Source organism: Oncorhynchus tshawytscha, linkage group LG08 (assembly GCF_018296145.1).
Source record: "Oncorhynchus tshawytscha isolate Ot180627B linkage group LG08, Otsh_v2.0, whole genome shotgun sequence".
In the NCBI taxonomy this organism is placed as follows: Eukaryota; Metazoa; Chordata; class Actinopteri; order Salmoniformes; family Salmonidae; genus Oncorhynchus; species Oncorhynchus tshawytscha.
In genome coordinates, this window is record NC_056436.1 from 54,980,885 (window position 1) to 55,005,021 (window position 24,137).

Genomic DNA, 24,137 nt, shown 5'->3' on the forward strand with positions numbered 1-24,137 from the left:
TGCAAATGAATGTGTGCTAAACATTATGTTTAATTTTGATTCATTACATTTTTTTATTTAATATCTTTTTTATTTTTTTTGCATGAATTAGTAGAGGATGTCCTCATTGATCACACCATTGATTACACATTGGATAGATATTATGGGAAATATAGATATTCTGTAAGTTTGTTGGGTAATTTAAGTGTATGTCAAAACTGTGAAATCTACTGTAATTTGCAGTACAGTAGCATATTACTTTCGACACTTCTAAGGATGATTTCAAACACGTACTGTCTTGCATTGTTTGCTATTGGATAAACGTGTCGTTAAAACGTATAAATTGAATAGATATCATTATGTTGTGTTTTGTGGATTAAACCAATACTCTTATTACATTTCACAATTAACTTATATTTTGAAACAATGGTTGTGTGGTGATGTTTACAATCCAAATGAATGCGCAATGACAGGTTTCGAATGAAAGGCTGGCTGCGTTACACGCCTGGCCAGTTTGGAGTTTTGTACTAAGAGTTGTGAAAATGTACCACATACTTGTGGAAATAGTACCAAAACGATAAAAAAAACGGTAATATCCTGAGTTTACCTGTGCTGGACTTGATGGTTTCTTGGCCCACTGTTTGGCCGAGCAGGTCGTACTGGTTCAAACGGGAGCTCTCGCCTTCCACCACCACAGAGTCGGCGGGCTTACTGGTCCAGACGTAAGTCACCTCTGACATCGTATAGGCATCTAAGACCCCAGAGAGAGTAAGGGTAACAGCATAAGTGTGGCATTTGAAAATAGGGCAGTGGTTCATTGTCATTTCTGATCATTTAATAGAAAAGTGTCGTTAAAGTCACTGAACTGTTTAAGGGTTGTATAACTTCCGACAGAAAAAGCTACTCCAGATGCTTATCTCAATGACTGTTGTACATTTTGTTTGGCAACTGAAAGAAAATGACTATTGACTTAAGAAATAAACTCCTAGTATAAATTATATAGGATCCAAATGACACCATAGACGTGTGTATACATACAGTACCAGTCAAAAGTTTAGACACCTGCTCATTCAAGAGTGTGCAAAGCTGTCATTCAGGCAAAGGGTTGCTACTTTAAATAATCTAAAATCTCAAATCTATTTTGATTTGTTTAACACTTTTTTGGTTACAACATGATTCCATATGTGTTATTTCACAGTTTTGATATCTCCACTATTATTCTACAATGTAGAAAATAGTAAATATATAGAAAAACCCCTGAAAAGGTAGGTGTGTTCAAACTTTTGATAGGTACTGTGTATACTGAGTATACAAAACATTAAGAACACCTGCTCTTTCCATGACATAGACTGACCAGGTAAAAGCTATGATCCCTTACTGATGTCAATTGTTAAATCCACTTCAGTCAGTGTAGGTGAAGGGGAGGAGACAGCTTAAAAAAGGACTTGAGACAATTGAGACATGGATCGTGTATGTGTGCCATTCCGAGCATGAACAGGCAAGACAAAATATTTAAGTGCCTTTGAACGGGGGAATGGTAGTAGGTTTCAAGGTTCTGGTTTGTGTCAAGAACTGCAACGCCGCTCGACAGTTCCCCGTGTGTGTCAAGAATGGTCCACCACCCAAAGGACAACCAACCAACTTGACACAACTGTGGGAAGCATTGGAATCAACATGAGCCAGCATCCCTGTGGAACGCATTCGACACCTTGTATAGTCCATGCCCCATGCATCTCAATGTTAGGCATGTGTTCCTAATGTTTGGTATACTCAGTGTATATAGAAATGTCTTGTCCTCTTGATATGTGTCTCTGTATAAAACACCCACGATGAGGAAGATGTGATGGTTTTGGTAGGAAGCTCTGCCAAGATGTGATGGTTTTGGCAGGAAGCTCTGCCAAGATGTGATGGTTTTGGCAGGAAGCTCTGCCAAGATGTGATGGTTTTGGCAGGAAGCTCTCCCATCGTGGGTGTTTTATACAGAGGCACAGATATCAAGAGGACAACACATTTCATATAGTAAACATCGACAGTGACTCATCAATGTCATTAGGGAATCATACTCTCTCCCTGCGAGTCTTGCTGCGCCATGAAAACATATAACATATTAACTCATCTTGACATTTAAAGTAAGGCTTGTATTATTAATTGGTTATTGGCAATGGATGAGTTTCCCCCTATAGTCGATTGACGCAGCCATGCGTCAATCAATAAACACAACGCAAAAATCCCCATCGAAATCCGTCTGTTTAAGCTAGAGATAGGCGGACGTGCAGGATTGAACCCATGTCGGCCTTCCACATCTGCAGTGGAAAGTGACAGAGCTGCAGTGCTGTTTTGGCAGACTAAGAGGCGTCCTGAAAAATAGGTCTTCTCACAAACGAACGTCTGCAGCGTCTGAACGGTTTGTCCCACAAGCCCCACGGGACTCGTCTGAAGTCGGTACCGCCGATTTGACAACTTCTGTCTACAGCGTCCATTATGGAAAGGGGAGACACTTACGAACACAACGGTGTTCTCCGTTTGTTCGAGGACACCCACAAGTGTCTCAATGTAACGCAGTACGGATTTCTAAAATGAACGGCAGTATGGACACACACACAAAAAAAACGTCTTTAAGATTGATTTTTTTTTGACTCTCTGTTTTGCCATTTATGGATGTGTTATTCAATGAGTTTCTATGGGCTACAGCAGTAAAGGTCAAATTCAATATCGTATCAAATTGTATATTTTTTTATACCTGCATGGGGCTTAAAATAAAAAAATTGAATAGCTAAATGATCCACGGTATGACCATCTTAAAACTATTTCATATGTTAGCTTAGTAGAACCCCCTCTCCCACAGGCGTAGACTTTTAGCTTTTAGGGTTGATAGGTCATACATTTTACAGCCAGGGGATGGCTTGCAGTGTACTTCACAACATGCAATGTCAAGTACTGACTCACTAAGCTTTTTTTTGTGTTGCTTTTAAGGGCTGAAGCATTTGGCCCCATTTCTTTGTTTTGTTTATCGAAACAATTCAACACCCTCAGTGGTTATGCAATGATTTTGCTGTAACTGGCGGAAGTTTGACTATTTTCTACATTGTAGTATAATAGTGAAGACATCAAAACAATGAAATAACACATATGGAATCATGTAGTAACCAAAAAAACTGTTAAACAAACCAAAATATATTTTCTATTTGAGATTCTTCAAAGTAGCCACCCTTTGCCTTGATGACAGCATTGCACACGCTTAGCATTCTCTCAACCATCTTCATGAGGTAGTCACCTGGAATGCATTCCAGGTAAGAGGTGTGCCTTGTTAAAAGTTAATTTGTGGAATTTCTTTCCTTCTTAATGTGTTTGAGCCAATCAGTTGTTTTGTGACAAGGTATGGATGGTATACAGAAGATAGCCCTATTTGATAAAAGACCAAGACCATATTATGGCAAGAACAGCTCACATAAGCAAAGAGAAACAGCAGTTCATTACTACCTTAAGACATGAAGGTCAGTCAATACAAAATATTTCAAGAACTTTGAAAGTTTCTTCAAGTGAAGTCGCAAAAAAAGACTTTAAAGAGACTTACAGAAAACGTTTGATCTCTGTCATTGCCAACAAAGGGTATATAAAAAAGTATTGAGATAAACTTTTGTTATTGACCAAATACTTATTTTCCACCATAATTTGCAAATAAATTCATTAAAAATCCTACAATGTGATTTTCTGGATTTTTTCTTCTTCTCATTTTGTCTGTCATAGTTGAAGTGTACCTTAGATGAAAATTACAGGCCTCTCTCATCCTTTTAGTGGGAGAACGTGCACAATTGGTGGCTGACTAAATACTTTTTTTGCCCCACTGTACATACATACATGCCTTCAGAAAATAGTCATATTCTTTGACTTATTCCACATTTTGTTGTGTCTCGCCCATCTACATACAATACCCCATTTATTGAAATTGAAATCTCATTTACAGAAGTACACCTGTTCGAATCACCTTTGGCAGCGATTACAGCTGTGAGCGTTTCTGGGTAAGTCTCTAAGAGCTTTGCACGTCTGAATTGTACAATATTTGCACTTTTTTTTTTTTTTTAATTCTTCAAGCTCTGTCAAGTTGGTTGTTGATCATTGCTAGTCAGCCATGTTCAGGTCTTGCCATAGATTTTCAAGCCAATTTAAGTTAAAACTGTAACTAGGACAGTCGGGGAACATTCAAAGTCATCTTGGTACTATAACGAGCGCACTGAGAGTTGGGAAGCAAGTACAGGGAGTAAGTGTTTTAATAAATGAACACGAAACACAAACAACGCACCGACATGAAACAGAGTCAATAACATCTGAGGAAAGAACCAAGGGGAGTGACAGATATAGGTATAAGGTTCTGTTTTTCTTTTGTTAGTCAACCTTGTGTTCTTTTTCTTTGTATTCCTGAACGTAGCCCTGTTTCTTTGTGTTCTGGAACATAGCCATCTCTTTCATTTTTGTTCATTGATTTCACCTGTGTTCATTTCACACCTGGTCTCATCCACTCCCTATTTAGTTCAGTTCTTTCTGTTTCTATGGTTGTGGGGTATTGGTTTCTGTAATGAATGCTCAGGGAGAAAAAGGTGTAGATTCAGGCGCAGAGCGCGACAGATGTTTATTAAGCCTTTGCAGAAGGCAGGAATCGTGGTCACAGGCAGGCAATGGTCAAACACAGGTAGGCAGTCAAAAACAAACATACCTCACAACCATAAAAAAAACAGAAAGAACTGAACTAAATAGGGAGCTGATGAGACCAGCTGAGAAACGAACATAGGTGAAATCAATGAACAAAAATTAAAGACAGGGCTACGTTCCAGAACACAAAGAGACAGGGCTACTTTCAAGAACACAAAGAAAAAGAACACAAGGTTGACTAAGAAAAGAAAAGCAGAACCTTACAATAGGGCAGATAATCAAGGAGGTGATGGAGTCCAGGTGAGTGTCATGAGGCACTGGGGAGATTTGTCGAGGGTGACAGGTGTGTGGGATAATCAGCAGCCTGATGACCTAGAGGCTGGAGAGGTGAGTATACGTGACAGGTAAGCAACTCCAGTCTATATTTGGCCATGTGTTTTAAGTTACTGTCCTGCTGAAAGGTGAATTTGTCTCCTAGTGTCTATTGGAAAGTAGACTGAACCAGGTTTTCCTTTAGGATTTCGCCTGTGCTTAGCTCTATTCCGTTTGTTGTTATCCTAAAAAACGAATTAGTCTTTGCCGATGACAAGCATATCCTTAACATGATGCAGCCACAAAAATATGGAGTGGTACTCAGTGATGTGTTGCGTTTTCCCCAAACATAATGTTTTGTATTCAGGACATAGTTATTTTCCTTATCACATTTTTTTGCATTTTTACTTTAGTGGCTTATTGCAAACATTTGGAATATTTTTGTATACTGTACTGGCTTCCTTCTGTTCACTTTGTCATTGAGGTTAGTATTGTGAAGTAACTACAATGTTGTTGATCCATCCTCGGCTTTCACCTATCACGGCCATTAAACTCTGTTTTAATGTCACCATTGGCGATGAAATCCTTGAGCAGTTTAATTTCTCTCCAGCAACTGAGTTAGGAAGGACGCCTGTATCTTTGTAGTGACTAGGTGTATTGATACACCATCTAAAGTGTAATGAATAACTTCACCATGCTCAAAGGGATATTCAATGTTTTCTTTTTTTCTACCATCTACCAATAGGTGCCTTTCTTTGTGAGTCATTGAAATTGTTTGAAATTCACTGCTCGACTTAGGGACCTTACAAAAAATGGTATGTGTGGAGTACAGAGATGAGGTAGTCATTCAAACACTATTATTGAACACAGAATGAGTCCAACTTATTATTTAACTTGTTAAGCAATTGTTTACTCCTGAACTACAGGGTAGCCTAGTGGTTAGAGCGTTGGACTAGTAACCGGAAGGTTGCAAGTTCAAATCCCCGAGCTGACAAGGTACAAATCTGTTGTTCTGCCCCTGAACAGGCAGTTAACCCACTGTTCCTAGGCCGTCATTGAAAATAAGAATTTGTTCTTAACTGCTTTGCCTAGTTAAATAAAGGTAAAATAAATAACAAAGGAGTTGAATACTTATTGACCCAAGATATTTCAGCTTTTCATTTTTTATTAATTTGTAAACATTTCTTTAAAAAACAATTCCACTTTGACATTATTGGGGTATTGTGTGTAGGCCAGTGTTACAAAATCTAAATTGAATCTAAATTGAAAGTGTGGAAAAGTTAAGGGGTGTGAATACTTTCGGAAGGCTCTGTATTATCCATAGAAGGATGCTTTTGGATTTCTTGTTTTAGTTTTACTGGTGTTTCTTAACTTTCTGTAGGACTCCCAATCAATTGGATCCTTAGTGCTACGGTACTTAGCACAGGCGTTATCCCTTTCTCTCAACAGATGTATTAAGTCAGACCCCGGCAACATATGACACATGACCTATTGAGCAACTAAATCTTAGACACATTTGATTCCTGCATGCATTTCAAATCACACGTTCTTTTCAGGAGAGTCATGCCCTGCCGCCCCCAGTGTCCCTTTGTGTCTCTGCACTCCTCAATCGTGCATTACTCACAGCTGCCAAACTTCAGGGGACATGAGTGGAAGTCCATGGGGAAATCTTCCAGATGCATAGGACACTCCGCATGAACCGTCAACCTAGATACAACACACATGGAGCACAATGCGTCACTGTAACGTCCAAAAACACACACACACTCGTGCCGACCAAACTGTGCAGGCATACATCCTTTTCACTTTGTTATTCTCTGCACTGTTCCATCAAATATGGTTGATGTGAACCAGTATGCAATAGTTACGGCTATTACATCCTGTAGCTATATGTCGTGTTTGGTATTGTCAGAATGAACAACCAATGGAGTTGTACCAAACAAGCATGAGAGCCTCTTTTAATCTAAACTAAGGTGCAATCAGTAATAAACCAGAGTTGATGGAAACCAAAGCTCTAGAGATAGAGAATGCTTATAGGGCACACAAACTATGAGCATCCCCCAGATTTATTGTGGGCTATTTCTGAAATATATTGCACTGTGTGCAGTGGAGATGCTCTCTATCTATATCAATTCCAGCCTAAAGGACCTGACAATGCTCTTTTCCTAAGTGATTCCATTCAAATAGCCTCTGACTGGGCAATGCTTTCATCTGTATTCTACAGGGACTCACTTGTCAAAGTAATGTCCCCTGTCATTGGCACTGAGTGAGTCAAATATCGCAATAAATAACATAATTATTGATTTAGGGGGGTTACTGCGGCAAAGGGAGGCGTACACCGAAACTGTTTCGATGAGGAGAAACAAGGGGATATGTGCTACATGCAATGTGTGTCATGCATTCAAATAAAATGTGTTTAGGTTAAGGGTGACATTGGGAGAGACTGGGTACGGTGCTCATACTTTTGACTGTGTTTTTCTGTTCCACATGAATTGAAAGAACAAGCTAAACCTGCCACAGTAATAATATTTCATTCAACTTCATGAATCATTCCTAACACAAATTCAAATAGTTTGGTTTGAGCTGTATTTGCCTCATGGTGTAAAGTAGGGTGCCATCGTCTTGAATCCTCAGTAGTTTATTGGGCATGGTCATGTTGTGAGCCACCGACTTCTTCCCGTTGTGGAAGAATGTGTCCGGAGTCCATATTTTACTGGCCATCAAGTTGTTCAGCCGCAGTATGTCCATGGGCCCGTCAAATTTCAACCTCTCGTCTTTCCAGCTTTGCCGAAAGAACACGTCTATCGTGTATTCCTGTGGGCAGAAGTAACGTTGTCAGCAATCGGCAATCGATTACAGACAATAAAACCTTGAACCGTAAGTTCACTTAAAAAAATAAAAAAAGATATATAAAAATGTTTTATTGCAAATGATTTCTGCACTGTGAATATGAAAACCTGCACCTTCACCTAAAAATGACACAATATCTTCTGTTGTACCACCTGCCTTTCTGAACCTTCCTTAGCTGTCAGTCCCTACTATATTACAATTGCCCTGAAAGTTTTCCTAGCCGTTAAGTGTTGGGCCAGTAACCTTAATATCACTGGTTCGAATCCCCGAGCCGATGAGGTGAAAAATCTGCCGATGTGCCCTTGAGCAAGGCGTCTGTTAAATTATTCAAGTCTAAACAGATAAATCACAAGCGGCACCTAGTGAGAGGCTGTGAAAACAGCCTGTGATGAAGCTTAGGTGGATGGCACACTTTCTCTCTGTCTTATCCCCTCCAGACAATGCAGCCCCTATAACATCCATTACTGACTCACTGCTCCTCCTGCATACACTTGGGCCTGCCATTAATCCACACCGAATGGGAGTTTTCTGTTTCATTCTTTAGAGCGGAGCAGCCTATACAAGGTGAGGTCTCTGGTGTTAGTGTGCCATGTACCTATCCTGCCTATCCAACCCCCACTACTTGATTTAGCAGCCCTGGAGCCATGAGATACAGTGCTGAGGTAGAACAATCTCTCTCTCCTCCTCCTGCTTCTCCCGTCATTCTCCAAAGGATACCTGGCTTGTTATAGCCTCCAGGGCAAAGTGTATTGAAAGAGGTGTGCATGTGTGCTTACTAGCTGTGTTCAATATCATATGAGCTGGAATGGGAAAAACATGCCTTAGGTGTGAGCACATCACAGCTTATGAGACCACATGGGCAATGAAAACAGTCAATTCATCATTTTACCTTCAGCCAACTAGCCATTTGATGGCAACAACAGATAACAATATTCTGTGCTTTATCAAAGTAGATTTGCACCTCATGCAGTCCACTGGACTCGGTATGGAAATCCCAAAGATTGCTATGTGGCGTTATCAATCATGTCTACAAGCTACCGTCAACCATGCACACATTAATAAATTATAATACTGATAGTCTCCCTAGGCGTTTATTAAGGCATGGCTTTGCATCAAGACGATCGTACACAACTTAAGTTAACGCTCCTTACCACGTCATGGGACACACTCCCCTAGTGAATACTTAATGGGAACTTATGTCTAATGTATATGTTGCTTTTAGGGGTGATAGGGTTTTGAATTCTGCATTGCTCTTCAAATATCATAAATGTTTCATAGATTCGTAGTTGTTGGAGCCAATTTGGGTGCATCTTATATTACGGTAATATTCAGGCAATTACACTCCTGGCCACACAGACAACAGAACAAACACACAGGCCAAAACGGCTCCTACAATAATGTTCATTTAAAGAATGGCTCATGCTGGATGTTGCCATTTTTAAAATGGGACTGTGAGTGTGGAATGAAAAATCTGTGTGTATTTTCTTGAACACAAGCCCAAGATAAATGAAGAAGTGACTTGAATAACTAGTTGATTTTTTATTTAAAAAAAAAAATATATATATATATATATATAATTCATAAAACAAAACAGTCGAAGGAATAGGCACGGCTCCGAGTGGGGGGGAAAGAGAACACATCTCGCTCTATAGTAAGACTGATAAAGGTGTTGCCGTGAAGAGGGAAACGATGTATAGGGATGGGCTCCAGGGAAGAAGAAGAAAGAAGGGACAATTCTGCCTTTAGAGAGAGAGAGAGAGAGAGAGAGAGAGAGAGAGAGAGGTGTGTGTGTATATATATATATATATATATATATATATAATATTGCTGTACCAAAAGGAGTCCAGACAGTGAAATAGCACTCAGGATGAAGAAGGGTAGAACAATGTAGCAACACAATGGGAATAAAACGCATGTGCGCCTTATCGCTCCTTTTCTCTCTCCCTCATTCTTCCAGAACCTGATTTAAACATGTCGCTTGAACAGTGAAATTGAATAGGGGACGCAAGCTGGAGCATTGGCTACAGAGATCTTAAGTCTGCTGCGGAGGAAAGCGAAGGGGAAAGGTAACAAGGTGTGATGCCTGGCCAGAGAAGAGAAAGAGAGGAGCGGATGGATTGCCCGGGGGAAGAGCGAGGGAGTGAGGGGTCTCTTGGCTATTTTTGAAGCCCCCTTTGAAGACGATCAGGGGAGCTGTAATCTTAAGGCGTCAGTGTTAGGGGGCTTTGGTGCTCCACTAGAGCCAGGCAAAGCTGCTTGGAACAAACACAAACACCAGGGTCCTATTCATTTGGCACCAAACTGAAGAAAAACGGACAGAAACAGGAAGGGGCAAACAGAATCCATCCAATGAGAAATGCTTGTTTTCATTTTCAGTTGCAAAATGTGTTGATATGGTGTGCCCTAATGAATACGAACAGGACTAAGAGGTCCAAATAAGCGACAGAAAGGGAAATGTCGCCGAATGGTGGTTTTGCAATGAAACAGTAAACAAAATACCTGAAATGGCAAAATCAGAATTGGGTTTTTCTACGTTCTTGTGTAGTAATTAAGATCTCTGTTGTGTTTCAGTGGTGTTTTACAATAAAAAAACTTAAGTGTTTACCCCAAACCATTCTTACAACAGTATAATATTATAGTAAAACACCACAGAAACCATTTATAAGAACCAATTTGGTCCTTTCCCGTCATATCTTGTTTAACATAATTGTGTTGTCATGGTAATAAATTGCAGTTATTTCTGCATAGTGGTACATTTGATGTGGTCAGGTTAAACTCATTTCCCTACATGCATGCTTCACACTATAGGGTAGACCAAAACTGTACTGTGCTGGCCTGCATATTTTTCCATTCACAATGCCCATTCCAGCACAGTTACAGCAACTATGGTGAATGTGTAACCAGCTCAGCCCAGTACAGCTTGGCTTGGTTCAGCCCAGTTTGGTTCAGTGTGGTAACAGGGTACTTGTAAGATTAGAATGTGGTCTCACCATGTCTGTATCTGAAACTGGGCCAAAGCTGGTGACGTAGACATTAGTATTCACCTCTGTTACACGATCTGAAAAACATAATAACAAGAAGGATTAAAATAGAACAAACGAAGGCGGATCATGAGACCATTTCTTCCTCGCTGAACATGAATAAACAGATCTATTACTAGACACTTCAGTATGAATTACTGAGGCTCTTATTTTGAGTGGCACTTCCCTGCGTTGCAGTAAAACAACACTTCAATTTTTACTCCTAACGACACCATCCTGTCTGGCCTACCTCTGTTCAATGCTAGAGAAAACAACAGCACACACATTTTGGTTTCTCTCCTGGGCATCTCTTTCATTAAGTTAATCTCTTATACGCTTGGGTAATTTCTTAAAAAGCTTTCAGGCTTTGCATGTATCCTCTGCTGCGCACACACAGCAACTCACACACAGTAACTCACACAGACACGAACTCATGTGTATTCTAAAGAGGTTCTCATTAGCCTAAAATAAAGTGCTCTCATGCAAGGCGACTCGGCGAGCGAGAGCTGGCCCAGTGCGCTCACCGCGCTCTGTTCACTGCGTTTGCTGACAAATGACACACAGACGTGTAATGGATATGCTTATTATTTATGAACTAGTACATATCGAGAGGAACAGACGGCTCGTTGGGTAATGTGTGCAATACATTTAGCAATACATACACTGGATTGCACTATAAAATAGGTGTTTAAAGGTCCAATGCAGCCATTTTGATCTCAATATCAAATTATATCTGGGTAACAATGAAGTACCTTACCATGATAGTTTTCAATTAAAATGGTCAAAAAGAAACAACAATTGCTTAGCAAAGAGCAATTTCTCCAGGCATAGTTTAGCTAGGACTGTCTAAGTGGGAATGGGGAAAATGTGAAATGAGCTGTTATTCGCAGAGAGGTTGGAAACTCTTTTTTTTTGGTCTATCAACATGGAAAGCCAAAACTCCATTCCACCAAAATTGTTTGCTCAATAGGCTGTTGGTCAACCGAGATTTCTTTAGTTGAGCAGTATCAAAAACAATATATAATAATCATGGTGTACAAGACAGCTGTCTGATTCGCACCTGTCTGAGAGGACTGATCCATTGTGGAGGCCGTGGGGATGGCACAATCCATCACTCGAAGACATGTACAACTGAAATTGCATATGGTTATATTATGTAAGAACAATTGTGCAACACAAATAAAAAATAACGTAACTTTATAACAAATGCGTTTTCTCCCGTGTTGGATAGTGGTCGTAGTCCGCGGTTCTGAAACACATCAGTGCGCTGTTGAATTGGCACCTTTTAATAGACCATGTTGCTATGTGCATAATGGCAAAGTTAACCAGCTTATTGGTGTTGAGAACAATGCGGCTGAGGCAGCAGCGGAGTTAGGAGATGAGAAAACAGCACTTGCCTTAATTGTCTAAGGAAAGTGAGAAGAGAAACTCCAACTTCACTAGGTCTATAATCAATAGTCTAACGGTTAAATGTGCCTGGCTTTATAAATCATCCATGTACAGTGGAAGTCGGAAGTTTACATACACCTTAGCCAAGTACATTTAAACTCAGTTTTTCAGAATCCCTGTCATTTAATCTTAGAAAAATACCCTGTCTTAGGTCAGTTAGGATCACCACTTTATTTGAAGAATTTTAAATGTTAGAATAATAGTAGAGAGTGATTTATTTCAGCTTTTATTTATTTCATCACATTCCCAGTGGGTCAGAAGTTTACATACACTCAATTAGTATTTGGCAGCATTGCCTTTAAATTGTTTAACTTGGGTCAAACCTTTCGGGTAGCCTTCCACAAGCTTCCCAAAATAAGTTGGGTGACTTTTGGCCCATTCCTCCTGACAGAGCTGGTGTAACTGAGTCAGGTTTGTAGGCTTCCTTGCTCGCACTCTCTTTTTCAGTTCTGATCACACATTTTCTATGGGATTGAGGTCAGGGCTTTGTGATGGCCACTCCAATACCTTGACTTGGTTGTCCTTATGCCATTTTGCCACAACTTTGGAAGTATGCTTGGGGTCATTGTCCATTTGGAAGACTCATTTGCGACCAAGCTTTAACTTCCTGACTGATGTCTTGAGGTGTTGCTTCAATATATCCACATAATTTTCCTACCTCATGACGCCATCTATTTTGTGAAGTGCACTAGTCCCTCCTGCAGCAAAGCACCCCCACAACATGATGCTGCCACCCGTGCTTCCCAGTTGGAATGGTGTTCTTCGGCTTGCAAGCCTCCCCCATTTTCCTCCAAACATACCAATGGTCATTATGGCCAAACAGTTCTAGTTTTGTTTTATCAGACCAGACCTATGGGACCCCTGATTACGGCCGGTTGTGATACAGCCCGGGATCTAACCAGAGTCTGTAGTGATGCTTCTAGCACACAGAGATGCAGTGCCTTATGCCACTCGGGTGCCAGGTTTCCTCCAGACGTGACGCTTGGCATTCAGGCCAAAGAGTTCAATATTGGTTTCATCAGACAAGAGAATCTTGTTTCTCATGGTCTGAGAGTCTTTAGGTGCCTTTTGGTAAACTCCAAGCAGGCTGTCATGTGCCTTTTAATGAGGAGTGGCTTCGGTCTGGCCACTCGACCACAAAGGCATGATTGGTGGAGTTCTGCAAAGATGGTAGTCCTTCTGGAAGGTTCTCCCATCTTCACACAGCAACTCTAGATCTCTATCAGAGTGACCATGGGTTCTTGTTCACCTCCCTGACCAAGGCCCTTCTCCCTCGATTGCTCAGTTTGGCTGGCCGGCCGGTCAGCTCTAGGAAGTGTCTTGGTGGTTCCAAACTTCTTCCATTTAAGAATGATGGAGGCCACTGTGTTCTTGGATCTTAAATGCTGCAGAAATGTTCTGGTACCCTTCCACAGATCTGTGCCTCTACACAATCCTGTCTAGGAGCTCTACGGACAATTCATTCGACCTCACGGCCTGGTTTTTGCTCTGACATGCACTGTCAACTGTGGGACCTTATATGGACAGGCGTGCCTGTTGGTCTACAATCAAGTTGTAGAAACATCTCAAGGATGATCAATGAAAAAATGATGCACCTGAGCTCAATTTCGAGTCTCATAGGAAAAGGTCTGAATACTTAGGTAAATAAGGTATATCTGTTTTATATTTTAAATAAATTTGCAAAGATTCAAAAAAACAGTTTTCACTTTGTCATTATGGGGTATTGTGTGTAAATTGCTGAGGAGTATTTTTTATGTAATCAAGTTTAGAATACAGCTGTAATGTAACAAAATGTGGAAAAAGTCAAAGGGTCTGAATACTTTTCGAATGCATATGTGTGGATGAAAACACCTTGCTGTGTGCAGACTCACACTAGATGAATAAATACACTAGATATGTAGAAATCTGAAATATGTCTCCACTGACAGTGACCCTGATGTAGCCCATTCTAATGCACTGTTTTTAGAGATCCTATAATACACTGCTCTATGTTTCTATGGTCAAGCCTACAGTCAATAACACCATAGAACTAAATCATCCCCAAAAAAATAGCAGCCTATTCATTTTCAATGGAAAAGTGAACCAAATCACGAAAAAAGTAATACTGTTACGTACAAATAATGCATACTTCATACAAAGGAGTGGAGGCCCTTGAGGACAAATCACTTATTTATTATTTAGAAAAGAATCCAGAAAAAAATGTACTGAGTTATGTACAAATGATGCATACTTAGTACAAAGAAGTGGCTCTTGGGGATAAATCGCTCGTTTTATTATTTAGAAAAGAAACCAGAGTGCATTTGAAGCCTGAGGATGTGAGGCCACTTTATTTATAGTATCAAGTAATGTAGGTTCACTTCTTCAGCTCAGACGGAACAAAGCGAGTGGTCTAGTCAAGTTCCCTTAGCTTGTCATTTATATGCGTTTAGACTTCCGACCGAGCTATCAAATGTCTAACTAAACTTTAGTAAACAAGCAAACTGAACATATGAGTGCAATATTTATAGTTCAATACAAAAACCGTATATACAAAGTGAGATACGGTTCCTTCAATTAACGTGGAACAGGGCTGTGTGAGACAGAGAGGTTAAGAAATACAGCACAGATAAGAGGGGTGACAATCACACCTGGTCTCCCCTTTTTTATATGACACACAACAACCTTTACAAGGAAGCATGGATATGACCTGCCTGCCAGGCAAACTTACATATCCTCCAATACCTAAAATACCGTAGCTGCTCTAAATGACATGAATGGTCTCTCAATACTGTACTGAAAAGGAGGCAAACGCATATTAGTTAGGAGCGTCAGGAAATCAAGAGTTTCCCCCTAGGTGCACATGTGAGGTGTCGGGGTTGTGTGCGTTTCTGACCCTCGTATGGACCAGTCAGCAGCTACGCCTGGTTAAACAATCAGACTGGAAACACAGAGGATTAAAGGTGCAGGTTTGCAGGTTATTCTGCCACTGCTGCTGCTGCTGGGTTGTGTAGTTCTCAAATAAAGACGACAACAGAACACGCAATGCAGTTTATTTTTTAACGATTGGGAATGGAGTTGTTTTGGCTAGGGGTTATGGTACATTTTAAAGACAAACCTGGACACAAAGCAAAGAGAACTCTTGGGGGAAACTCTAGGGGGAAAATGCAATGCACTTTCTAAAAACAAAAGTGAAGACCGACACTATTAATATGCAACACAAAAATATTCTGTTATTCATCGGAAGTCAAATGCGTCTCTGGCATCTAACATTTGTCGAACAGATGGCAAAACAAATGCAGCATAGGCATCAAATAGTACTTGCTTCATAAGCCACTCAATTTTGGGTTGCAGAAGTCTGCGGATGATTCAGTACCTCTAGGCATGGAGAATTGTTTTTGTTTTTTTCCATAGAGAAAGTATGTCAGTGCTTCTATACCATACTGCCATCCAGGCAACCCTTCCCAGCCCTTCCCCAAGACAAAAACAAAGACTATCACCCATATGGCAGATGCTACTTTTGAGCTGATGGCCCCCTGAATCTCAACAGATTCTTTGGGAGGCCCGGGCTCTGGGGCCACCTGGAAATGAGACGGGATGGATGGAGCAATGGAGGGAGAGGTGGAGAGGTGGGTGGATGGTGGAGGGAGGAAGAGGCATCTTCTCATGACGGAAGGAGATTCTTTCATAGCCACACAGTGAAGACGCTTAGACAAATAATTGTATGAATCGGAGTAGTACGATCTCACAAAGACACTACACTTCAAGCGAGGACTATTCGACACTATCATACCACTTCGTCTCAGTGCTTCTAAATATCACATTTGATCGAAAAAATAAAAATAAAATTCTTTCTCCAGGTCAGTTGTTACTAATCCATCCCATCATCCTCCATCATTGATTCATGTGCTGTGCTGTTTATCATCATCACACCATTATGTCAGTAATACCTTCTGTTACTGGACCTAGACTAGCCAATTAAACTATACTCCAGGAATGTACAATGGAGTTGAGAGGCGACTAGCGTGGGCAAACTGGAGCTCCAATGTCACATAAAATACACATCAGCGCCAACAGAATAGCCTATAATTACACATGTTGTTCGCTGTAATTGCGGGCTATTCTTGAGTGCTGAAATCAGTCATTTTTGATTTTTTTTTAAAGTCATTTTATGAGACGCCGGAGCTCAAGTCCACCCACACTAGTCGCCAATCAGCTATATCGTAAATCGTGGTGTTGAGTTTAGTCGGCTAGACCTAGGCACACAATTCACCTTCAGCTCAATCTATACTTTCCTCTAGAGGGCAACCTAATCATTAGGCGGAGGTTTATGCTGACCAAGTGTTTATCCTTTATGAGCTTGTTAAAGGCTAGAACACACGCGCACATACTCAGACGCGTGCAAGCGCGCACACACATTGACCCACACGTACGCATGCACACACACACAGGGTAAAGTGTCAAGGCGGTGAAAGATGACTCCAGTGTCTAGCTAGCCACTAGCCCTATCCGGAGTTCTTTGCCGGCACATGGAAAGAACCAGTGGTGGTGGTGGTGGTCAGCAATGAGATGTCTGACACTGTACATCAAACAATATCCATGATGATGCCTGAGGGCCGGTGTTCAATCGCATAACACTTCCCTGTCAGAACGCCTTCCCCCTACAGATCTCAGATTGGCAGAGTGAGATTTTGGCACTAAACTGTGACAAATACGCCTCAAATGGTTATCAAAGACGGAAGGAGCAGCATGTTCAACCAATTTAGTTACTGTGGTTAGATGGATAGATAAGCGATGAAACATGAGCCATTTGTGATTTCATGCACAAATTATACAAAACATGGGATGTAGCAGTATCACCCCAAGTATTCAGGAGCATGGCAGCAGGTTACTGGTTTCTCAGTTGACATTAGCAATGTCGAAATGTGGACATTACACGTTGTCGTGCCTCTAAAGAGAGAGCCTTCAAACGTCTGATGAGTCTGAGTGTTCTAAATGCATTACTAAAACCACCTCAATCAAACAAGTATGTCATAAATGTTTGTTCAAATTCATGTACGTCAGAGTTGGTGTTTTTTGTGTCTTTTTATTAATCTTTTTTGATTTATGTTGGGCATTATGTCCCAGCCGATGTCATGTCTAGTTTAGTGGATCCATGTATGTGAAATGTTAAGTTGTCTATTTTCGATTGTCTAAAGAAACTACAATCGCCATTCAGATATCATTGCTAAAATTGCAGTGAAAGCTAACGAGATCGAGAGAATAACGAGAACCTGTGTGAACCACACATCCCAGTCCAGGCCACAGCAGACGATGACGTCTGATATTGATGATGGCTGTGTGCTGGGTTGGGTCCAATGTCTAAGTGCACAGGTCAAAGTTTACTGAGGAGGAGGAGGATTGAAAGCAACCAAGGTTATTCCAACAGATACAACTATAAATCAAGGGTTACGACATAATGGGCCAAAACGACGGGCAGGTGATTTGCCCTGTTTGCGCAGGAGAACAGAATTGACAAACACATAATGAGAATTCTATACTGTACAGACTGGATGTCCACCTCAGGCAGACAGAAATGTATCTGTTAAGGACCCAAGAGCAGATTATATATCATAAATCAAAATACTCTCCTCAATTCTCATCAGCTTTTAATTGTTATTACAGCTAATGGTCAAACAAAGTATATTTGACGATAGCACATTCTGTGTAGGTTTACTGTACCACCCATTTATAAATATGGCTTGCTACACCAACGCAAAACTACTTGTCATTCTGTGCAATACAATTTCCACCCCATTTTAAAGTGCCCCAGTGATTCCCATTTAGTTTATTGGATAATATCCTTGATCTACACCTAGTACTAAAATATAGTTTATGATCTGTTGTCACATTTACAGATTTTAGTTGATGGTTGCTGGGTGTGTAGATAAATACAGAATGTCTTAATGGGTTTGAGCATGGTGCTGACGTCAAAGATTGAGGGTTTGATTCTGTATTCAGGAGCTTTGGATGCCTACCAATACAGGTTTGTAGGATAAGGAACATATAAAGCGTGTCTTCGTGTCTACCGAAGGTTCCTAAATAGACCATCGTGCCACACCACAGAGCGTCACTTGTTTTCCCAGGTGGACTGTGTGCTAGTGCAGCAAATAGCCCACTTGATAAGGCGCCAGCCAATATCTTGACACTGTGGATTGAGAGCAGCTGTAATATAACAGGGCAGTTTCCTAATAAAGTGCTAAGGGAACCTTTTCTCTGTGTGGTGGTAGTAGTGGTCTGTAGCTGAACTACCATGTTATAGTGTTATCGTGTACTGCAACAATTACAGTATTCACATGCTGTTGCCTCTGGGGAAGAGCTATTGAAACGTTGTCTCCTGCTGACTAGACAACACTACCTTTACCAAACAGGACTGCGTCCCAAATGACACCCTATTCAATTTATTGTGCACTACTTTTGACCAGGGCCTATAGGGCTCTGGTCAAAAGTAGTGCACTGTGCAGAGAATAGGATGCCATTTGGGACACGGCTTTATACTGAGGATTTGGAATAACAAGCTCACTGATGACCGATATGTTCATGTGGTTTCATGTGCAGCACCATTAAATGTCATGAGAAAATATTGCCTGAACTGCGTTTCGCTGCTCCACACAAATTTAAGCTGCACTCTACACGATTTATGGTTGCACTATCTTTCACATTACAAGACACAAGCAGAAGCATCGCTGGCAGTATTTGTTCTGCATGCTGACTGTGAGGAATATGAAATACTGTGAGGAATACTTCCACTAAGATTCACTAAACCTGACAGGAAAATTAATCAAATGAAGCCAACAAAGTTAAAGTCATCACAATCTGTGATGTGAATTTATACCATGTGTTTCTAAAATGTGTGTCCACAAACTGGAATCGTATTCATAAAGAGTTTCAGAGAAGGAGTACTGATCTAGGATCAGGTCACCCCTGTCCATATAATCTGTTCATTATTATGTCAAATATAAAACTGATCCTAGATCAGCACTCATACTCTGACACCCTTTATGAATACAGGCCTAAGCTTGTTTTGTCATGGAAAATCAAGCCAAGAGAGATTCCTTACCCCCAAGGCCGGGTCGAAGGCGATTATCATAGCCATCTAGAAGTCTGTCGAGGATCCGTGTGAAGAGAGTGATGTTGTTCTTGAAGGCATCTGTTGTAGGATCAGCAATGACTGGCCTTGGGGACAGACAAGAGTGTCAGATTGACAAGGCCTTTGCACAGTTATTCCAGAGGGAATGAAAGAGGGAAGATAAAAACACACACACACATCTCCCCCTTTCCCAAGCATTCTCCCAGATGACCCATTTCAATGCTGAACATTTGTGTGCCATCTGATCTTGGAGCAAAAACACAATTGAATATAAAAATGTGACCCATTTCTGGAAGCCAGGCATATGATGCACATCAGTAATTTACAAGAGAGGCTTTTGTAGGTAATACTTTGCCCCCCCAAAAAAATGCACTTCGATTTTAAAAATATATATTTTTTAAACGTCCTCTGGAACATGTGAGCTTTCATAGACGTTAATAACAAACTTGTACACCATCTGTAAATATGAATAAAAATGTAAAATTACAAGCCTAGTTGGTTTAGCCACGTAAACATGTCAGGAACCTTCCCGCTAGCCATGATTGGCTGAGATAATGGATGGGCTGGACATGCCCAGAGATGAGTTCGGATTGGTCTGCCATGTAGCTGGCTTCTGTTTATAACATGAGCTGCTCAGTGTGTGTAGATAATCCTCGCTACAAAGGCTTTTTTTAAAAAGATATAACGTTAACCATGGAAAGCTGCAAAAGTGTTGCTACTGCTCTCAACAACATTGCTGCCCTAAATTTTCCTGGCACTATTGACAAAGATCAGTGGGGAAAAGTTACGACTTTCTGCACTCGGTGTGAACCGGAGTAACTTGACACAACGAAACAAGCATTCATACATGTGTACAGGTAAGTCTAGCTACATTTTCAGACATTACAAGTTTCACCTTTTTTCTGAAAGTTGTTTTCATTGCAAGTTAAAGCATACTGTTAGCAAGCTAGTGAATGTTAGCTTGCTAGCTCGCTAGCTAATGTTACGTGTATGATCAGTGTAGTAATATTATTTGTATCTCAGAAATTGATTTGCATTGCTAGTTATAGTCTAATGTTAGCTAGCTAGCTAACATTGAGCCTAGTTGGTTAACTTCAGCTACCTGCAGATTCATACTACAACGTTTCATACATGGTGGCTAGCTATGGCAATATGTTTGTACTGTAGCTATGGGTTGGGATTATGGCTAATTGATTAGCTAGCTAGCTACATGTCTAAAACAAATATTCCACTTCGCCAGATGATTAGATGACCCACCAAATTAGCCAGGTGTGTCCAGGGGTGATTACGGCCATCTATTGTATTTCATGAACATGTATACATGTCTAGCTGGGGGTGGTTATAGAGTTTATTTCACATGACCCATCAATTTAGACAAGTGTGTCTGGGTAAGCATCATCTAGCAATTATACAATATTTTTTATCTGCACACATTCAATTTTTTTTATATTGCTACTATGCAAATATGCACGTAACCATTTCACTGTACTGTTTACACCTTCTGTTTCATGTGCATGTGACAAATAAACATCATTTTATTTGATATACTTTGTGTTTACCAGAGACCCTAATGTGAAAAACAACATGACCTGCACTAAAATCAGATAAGGATATAGGCCAAGGACTAGTTAAAGGGTATTTTACAACTACTTTTTGCTACTACTTTCATCCTTTGTAGTCTTGAGATCTTTGGCTGCTTAATACACAACCTTACTCACTCTGTTTAGCACATGGCCTCACTAAGTCTTAAGAGGATGTGAACGATGCTGAATAGGTGTAGACAAACAAGAGCTCTCCATTAGATGTACCAAAACATTCAAGGCACATTTTGTCAAAAGTGAGTTTACAAGTTTATCAGCTTTCAAAGCAGAATTAGTTTCCATTGTTCCTCAACTGTAGTGTATGATATACCTTTTTGTAGTTCTGAGTCTCTAATTTTATCCAATGTAAAAATTCAAATTTAAAATGTTGCTACTGTACATAAGACCGAATTGAGGTGGTGGGTCACAAATGTCATCGGTTTCATGAATCCAATGAGCGGGAAGAGGCGTAATTGAATTAAATGCACATGTTTGATATTGATCATGTATTGGTTTCTTGATTGATTTGTGAGCTAATATCAGTCTACAAGCTACATTCGTGAACGCTGTGGACACAGCGAGTCAAGCGCAACGTGTCAAAAATGTTGCAACCATGAGACTTCCTAGTCCATTTGAGAATTACACTACGTGACTACGATATGCTGTCACAAAATGAAGAGCATGTCCCAATATGTGTAGATTACAAGCACGTTTATTTATAGAGAAACTGTATAGGCTGTAGGCTACTGATGCTGTACAATGGTCATACAATACAAGGTATGTAGTTACATCGGTACAATTGAGAACTGAGTGATCGCATGGAATGTCATTCCTTGAGCATTGACATGAAGTGCTATTTGCATATTCGTGACCCATGCTCTGATGATAAACATATTACAGTGTGGCTATAGTGATATGAGCACTTCTCCATGGCATCATGGTGTGAGCACAGCTTTTTCTGACTGAAAATAGTGTCTGTACTTCATCGCCACTGTTAGAAATTAGATAAGTAGACGGGCTTTACTTTGAGTCGTAGCCCTGTATTAACAATAGTTTGGTCACCTGTATAAGAAATAGCATTTCTCTACACCACCCATAGGAACTTAATCCGATAATTTCCCCACTTCATTGATTTCAAAAAGACCCCCAAGTCGACAAAAGCCTGATGTTCACTATCCTAAATACATAGGCGATACCTATAAAGTAGGCTACCAAAGCACGTAGAATCCCGACACTGTGGTGTACAAAACTAAAGGAATACGATTAGGAGAAAATATTAATTCAATTACAAACTCTAGATATAGTGGTACGCTATACGTTCAGTTTTACTTTGTAATGTGACAAAACATACTTGATTAATTTTTATTATTCAAGGTAACGACTTACCTCGTTTGCCAGACGACCGTCAACGAGAGGCAGATGAACAGACATTGAAAAATGTAGTCTCTATTCCTCATAGCTGCATGTAGCCTACACCTACACGCAGGGAAGACAATAATGAATGGAACCATAATGGATCAAACTGGCGATGTTACGTTTCTTTTCTAGGTCTATTTGTACGGGAATATGTTCAAATAGCCTACACAGAATGAACTCGGAGAATATATACCCAGAAAGGCCTACAGTATTACTGGGAATACATCATTTGGACCCGTAGAGGAAAAACGTACATGACATTAATATTTACAGAATGTTTTCTAGGGGGACTGCAATTAGTATTGATTGACACATAACATGCCTGTGTTGAATGATAATTAATTTCCACTGCCTAACAGAACATTTAGCGTGTAGTGGTGAACGAGTTCAAAAGCGCAGTGGACGAGTTCAACCACAGATCTGAAATCCCTTGCTTCTGTGCCGAAATGCTTGAGGGATATCCCCACTGAGATAAACTCTACATGATATCTAGGCTAGGCTACTCCTGCCTACTTATCGGCGGAGACAGGAACTGTATCAAATCATTCTCACCACAAAACGACTTTTCATCAGCAAGGAGACTCACCTGGAATGCAGGGTGTAGCCTAATTGAAGCAATTATCAGCACAGAAATTGAGCCAGATGTGAAAGTTGAACCCAGTGGAGCCACTACGGTGTACTGTCAAGATGGAATAAGCGCGCACGAGTATAACAAGAGCGAGCCTTATACATTCAAAGCACCAATAATTACAGTTGTGGCCAATTATGCACTTAATGTCTTTATCCTTTCCTTGATGTCACTGACGTTCAGCGTCTAACATTTTCCCATTCTGTTTCCATTTCAGTTTAGCTGGTGAAAGGGAAGAACACACGCTCCGAGCCACGACAATATCACTCTCTCTCTCTCTCTCTCACACACACACACACACACACACACACACACACACACACACACACACACACACACACACACACACACACACACACACACACACACACACACGCTAAACTACATGGTTAAAGACGGGAAAATAAAGGGTCCTAAAGATAGTTATTTTGTATCCACTCAACGTTCAGTAACAATTTTTCAATGAACACATGTAATTAGTCGGCTAAAGTTGAGGAATATTTGCTTCTACATTTAAAATGAACATTACCGTAATCTTCATCCAATGGCATAATACTGTGTCATCCATAATAATACCGGGTTATTGTATACACTGCATGGCATTTTGTTAATTCTTTAGAGCTCTAAGAAAGATTACATCAGTTGTAAACCAGCTGTAACCAGCTGTAACCACTCCAAGAGCAAAACACATAGGAGGAGAAATACCCTATTTCTGAAAGAAAAATGGCACTATCTAGTGAAAGCAAGGAGCTGCAAATTTGATCTTAGTCTATTTGCATTTTCCACATAGCAGATCCATTTTTTTTAAGTAGAGAGGAATGTTGATACTTCCAATCCAAGAAGAAGAAGAAAAATGAACATGTTTTGAAGACCACTTCCATCTGTAGGCTTCCTCTACATATTTGCTAATGGAAACGCATAAACTGCCTCATTCCGTCTATATAGGCCTAGTCTACAGTAAAATCCTATTTATTTGCACATCCTAACTATCAGATACATTGATTATGTCTCCAGTGTCTTATTGAAAACGAAATCATGTGTGGCACAGTGATGTAGGTGGCTTGTGAGTGGATGGGGGAAGTCATTTGAATGGCGAGGAAGGAACACTTGTACACATGAAGACCAACATAAACACGGTTATAGTGACAAGA

The 24,137-nt window shown here is 40.4% G+C and overlaps 1 protein-coding gene across 1 annotated transcript in view; it reads right to left on the minus strand.

Annotated features, from left to right (window-relative positions):
- The window catches only part of LOC112256312 (gamma-aminobutyric acid receptor subunit alpha-2), a 57,376-nt gene extending 34,113 nt beyond the window's left edge, over positions 1 to 23,263 (minus strand). Inside the window, exons 1-7 of the mRNA XM_024429472.2 lie at positions 22,945 to 23,263; positions 22,329 to 22,418; positions 19,333 to 19,448; positions 10,779 to 10,846; positions 7,532 to 7,752; positions 6,563 to 6,645; positions 587 to 730 (exon numbers count right to left, since the gene is read on the minus strand). Coding sequence (XP_024285240.1) covers positions 587 to 730; positions 6,563 to 6,645; positions 7,532 to 7,752; positions 10,779 to 10,846; positions 19,333 to 19,448; positions 22,329 to 22,399 — 703 coding nt within the window. The 5' untranslated portion in view covers positions 22,400 to 22,418; positions 22,945 to 23,263. The remainder of the gene's footprint in view (positions 1 to 586; positions 731 to 6,562; positions 6,646 to 7,531; positions 7,753 to 10,778; positions 10,847 to 19,332; positions 19,449 to 22,328; positions 22,419 to 22,944) is intronic.
- Positions 23,264 to 24,137: the final 874 nt, after the last annotated feature.